Source organism: Otolemur garnettii, unplaced genomic scaffold (assembly GCF_000181295.1).
Source record: "Otolemur garnettii isolate 467f Iridium unplaced genomic scaffold, OtoGar3 scaffold00024, whole genome shotgun sequence".
Taxonomy (NCBI): domain Eukaryota; kingdom Metazoa; phylum Chordata; class Mammalia; order Primates; family Galagidae; genus Otolemur; species Otolemur garnettii.
Window position 1 is genome coordinate 6,173,200 of NW_003852419.1, and position 4,710 is coordinate 6,177,909.

General features: G+C 37.2%; 1 protein-coding gene across 1 annotated transcript in view; it reads right to left on the reverse strand.

The window, feature by feature from the left end:
* The window catches only part of FBXO11 (F-box protein 11), a 50,626-nt gene extending 46,324 nt beyond the window's left edge, over nt 1–4,302 (reverse strand). The window contains exon 1 of the mRNA XM_023512064.1: nt 4,299–4,302. Coding sequence (XP_023367832.1) covers nt 4,299–4,302 — 4 coding nt within the window. The remainder of the gene's footprint in view (nt 1–4,298) is intronic.
* Between the last annotated feature and the right edge of the window lie 408 nt (nt 4,303–4,710).

The following is a 4,710-nucleotide window of genomic DNA, read 5'->3' on the forward strand; positions in this document are numbered from 1 at the left end:
AAAAAAAAAAAAAAAGTCACCATGCATAGGACTGTGTGAGGGTGCACAGTTCAACCGGGACGCAGGCCCCAGTGGATATTCCATCCAGACTAGTTCAGCTAAGCCTAGATAATGAGCTGTATCCCTTTCCATGCTGCTCAAAGACTACCAGAATGTCCCTGGAATTGAAATGGATAATGATGTGAAAAGACTCTTCTCATTGAAAATACCCAACAAAAAGGAAAAGGTAAAAATCAAGCAAGAAGTGGTGATGAAAAGGTCATCGCAAACCCTGAGTACACCAGATTTGGAGGTTTGAATAGTTGCCTTGACCATCATAGGTATGCACTTACGAAGAACACATACAGACACATCAAAAAGACAAAGCCCACAAACTCTCTCCCAATGAGCATAGACCAGGGGAAAAAGATGCTCAAAAACTTCCCTAAGACCAAGTATGATGTCTTTAAGTAGACATGGAGGGAGGTGGGAATTGAGTATACCTTCCTCCGCCCCTTGTATTACCTAAGAGCCCACCACCAATTTGTGACTAAGAAAGCTCTGTGCATTGGGGTTTTTCAGGAGGTTCAAAAGCTAAGAAGCAAAAAATGGCCTTTAGCTTCAGAAGCAGCAGTCCAAAAACAAGATAACCAGAGGAACTCAGAGAGGCCTTCCAAAAGACACATGGAAAAGAAAACCAATAAATTCTATTAAAATTAAACAGAAAAAAAAAAATCTCAAATTGCCATTTGTAAACATTGTCCTGTTCTAAAGTACTCAAATCTAAGTTCTAAAAATACTGTATTGAACTCTGTACTGAGGTAAAAAAAAAAAAAAACAATTGTGCTTAATTTCTATATAGTTCTCACAATAAATTATCAGTGACTGTTCTGAGAATCAGGTACAGAGCCATAAAGTACTTAAACAGAGATCAGTCTGTGAAGATTACTTGGCTACCATTTTGATAAGCAGCAAAGGAGAAAGCTTAGGGAAGAAAAAAATCTCTAGTCATTTATGTTCTCTTCTTCTTTTGAACTTCTGTGTACTGTATATGTGCCATATTATTTCTTATTCAACCCTAGCTGTCTTATGTTGTATTCACTTTTTTTGTTATATGCCATTATTTCCCTAACAAAATTAAATTATAAACTCTAAGGGCAAGATTTTTTAATATTTTTCTTGGTACCCAATAGTATTCAATAAATGTTGATTCCCATTGATGGAAAATCCTTTAATTTTATTCAATTCATGAAGCCATCACTAGTGATAGGCTATGACAACCTTACCTCTTTACAGGAAACAAACAAACAAAACAGACAAGAACTGCCTCAACCTCATCCTACCATGTTTCCCCAAAAATAAGACCTACCCCCAAAATAAGCCCTAGCAGGATTTCTATGTGTCTGTTAAATATAAGCCCTACCCTGATAATAAGACCTAGTGATGGGCATGGCTATGCAGGGTATCTGCATAACCACACCATGCATTTCGGCGTGGAGAGGAAGACATCCCCTGAAAATAAGCCCTAGTGTGTCTTGAGAAAAAATAAATATAAGACAGTATCTTATTTTCAGGGAAAGATGGTATCTATAAATCAGCAAACATGTATACATGCACATCCATTTCTTCTTCCCTCCTAAAATTACAGAGTATTCCCAATGACAGACTTAGCAAACATGAAGCAAACAAAAAATATTTGTTACATAAATAAATAAAACAATGAATAGGCTAGTAATCCACAATAGATGCAAACTGGCTCCAACTAAACAGCCATGAAATTATGAAGGATTAGTTATCCATGGTTTTGTGTTGACAAGTCTAAAAAGCAAGACTTTAAAATAATTTTATTTGCTAATGTTTTAATTTTATAGTTTTCACTTTTGCATCTAATTGTAGAATGCCAATATTTAGATGTCAAGCTATAACCTAAGACTACTAGAAAGTTAACTCTCAATACCAAAAATCTTCAATTTTAACCATAAATTACAGAAAACAATTTTTATTTAAAAAAAAAAAAGTTCCAAGGTGCAGTGGCTCATGCCTATAATCCTAACACTCTGGGGAGGTTAAGGTGGGAAGATTCCTTGAGCTCAGGAGTTCAAGACCAGCCTGAGCAAAAGAGAGACTTCCATTTCTACTAAAAATAGAAAAAAAAAAATTAGCTGGGTGTTCTAGCAGGCATCCATAGTCCCAACTACTCTGGGAAGCTGAGGCAGGAGGATTGCTTGAGTCGAGGAGTCTGAGGTTGCTATTAACTAGGCTGAGATTATGGCATGCTAGCCCAGACAAAAGAGTGAGAATCAGTCTCAAAAAAAAAAAAAGGCTCAGCGCCCATAGCTCAGTAAGTAGGGCACTGGACACATATACTGAAGCTGGCAGGTTCAAGCCCAGCTCGGGCCTGCTAGAACAACAATGGCAACTGCAACCAAAATATAGTCAGGCGTTGTGGTGGGAGTCTGTAGTCCCAGCTACTTGGGAGAATGAGGCAAGAGAATCGCTTAAGCCCAAGAGTTTGAGATTGCCGTGAGCCGTAACATCACGGCCATCTATCGAGGGTGACATAATAAGACTCTGTCTCAAAATAAATAAATAAATAAATAAATAAAATAAAATAATAATTAAAATTAAAAACTTAAAAAATGTTCCAGATCAGAGATGTCCAAAAGAAATAGAATGTGATCTATATGTAATTTTTAATTTTCTAGTAATTAAAGACAGTAAAATTAACTTTGATATGTATATTACATCTAAAATATTATTTCAACATGTAATCAATATAAAATTACTACTGAAATATTTTACACTCTTGTATGATACTAAATCTTTGAAATCAGTATGTTTTAAACACAGCACACCTCCATTTATTTTATTTTATTTTATTTTTTGAGACAGAGCTTCAAGCTGTCCCCCTGGGTAGAGTGCTGTAACATCATAGCTCACAGCAACCTCCAACTCCTGGGCTCAAGTGAGTCTCCTGCCTCAGCCTCCCAAGTAGCTGGGACCACAAGCACCCGCCACAATGCTCGGCTATTTTTTGGTTGCAGCCATCACTGTTGTTTGGCGGGCCCAGGCTGAATTCGAACCTGCCACCTTAGGAGCACACCTCCATTTAGACTAACCATACTTTAAGTGCTCAATAGCCACATGGCTACACAAATTGGGCTGTGCAGACATATTCAATTATGTATCACTTAACAATAAAGATATGTTCTGAGAAATGCATTTTTAGGCAATTTCATTGGACAAACATCATACCTATACTTATCCAAACCTAGATGGCACAGCAGTTTACTACACACCTAGGCTATAATGGTATAGCCTACTGCTCATAGGCTACAAATCTGTACAGTATGAAACTGTAACACAGTGGTTATCTGCGTATCTAAACATAGAAAAGGTACAGTAAAAATATGGTATTATAATCCTATGGGACCACTGTGGTATATGTGGTCTGTTGTTGACGAAAATGTTGTTATTATGTGGTGTGTGACTCTGTGTATGTACAAAACCACACATATACTATATATATCATATATATTTAGATAAGAGTCTCACTTTTCATCCTCAGTAGAGTGCTATGGCATCATACCTCTCAGCAACCTCAAACTCTTGGGCTCAAGCAATTCTCTTGCCTCAGCCTCCCAAGTAGCTGGGACTATAGGCACCCACCACAATGACCATCTATTTTGAGAGACAGAGTCTTGCTCTTGCTCAGATTGGTCTCCAACCTGCAAGCTCAGGCAATCCACCTGCCTTGGCCTCCCAAAGTGCTAGGATTACAGGTGTGGACCACCATGCCCGGCCTTACTATGTATTTTTCATTAAACTTATATCAATTCCCTCAAAGGATAAAAAGTTAATATGAAATTTAAAAGGATGTTATATAAAAACAGATGATATCCAAAATTTTTTTATAATTCCTACATTTTACTGTAAGTCCTACACTACATATATACTAGAATATTCACTACTAATGAGAGCCACAGGTAAAAGTTCAGGCTTCTGGAGAATAAATATGCTTTAAAAAATAATCTTTGAAAATTCTGATAATAAAAAGCACTGAAAATTTATATTAGGATTCAAATATAATCTTGTGTCTTGAGTCTGTCCATTCTAAGACTAGAAGAATACCTTACGTTTTATATACCTTCATAATTACCTTAAAAATTTGCAAAAAAGTGTATTACTGATTGGCTATAGTTTAAAGTCTGTGGTATACTTTAAATTAGAAATTAACTTAAAGCTACAGAGTAGTTTATGGAATTTAATTTACAAAAAGTTTTTTCTCACAAATACTATACATATTCCAAATTACTTACCCATAGTTACAGATCAGACTGGAAACTTAAGTAAATCTGTGCTACTAACAACTATGTGGTTTAGAAACAACTCCCAGTCTCACGGAGTAAAGAACTACACTTGACAACTGTTTCTAACACAGTAGGGAACTACCACAACTTTTCTCCAACTACTAAAAAAAATTCACAAACTAAAATCAAGACAAAATTTATTTATTTATTTATTTTTTTTGAGACAGAGCCTCAAGCTGTCCCCCTGGGCAGAGTGCCACGGCATTACAGCTCACAGCAACCTCCAACTCCTGGGCTCAAGCGCGTCTCCTGCCTCCGCCTCCCAAGTAGCTGGGACCACAGGCGCCCGCCACAACGCCCGGCCATTTTTTGGTTGCAGCCGTCATTGTTGTTTGGCGGGTCCGGGCTGGGGATTCGAACC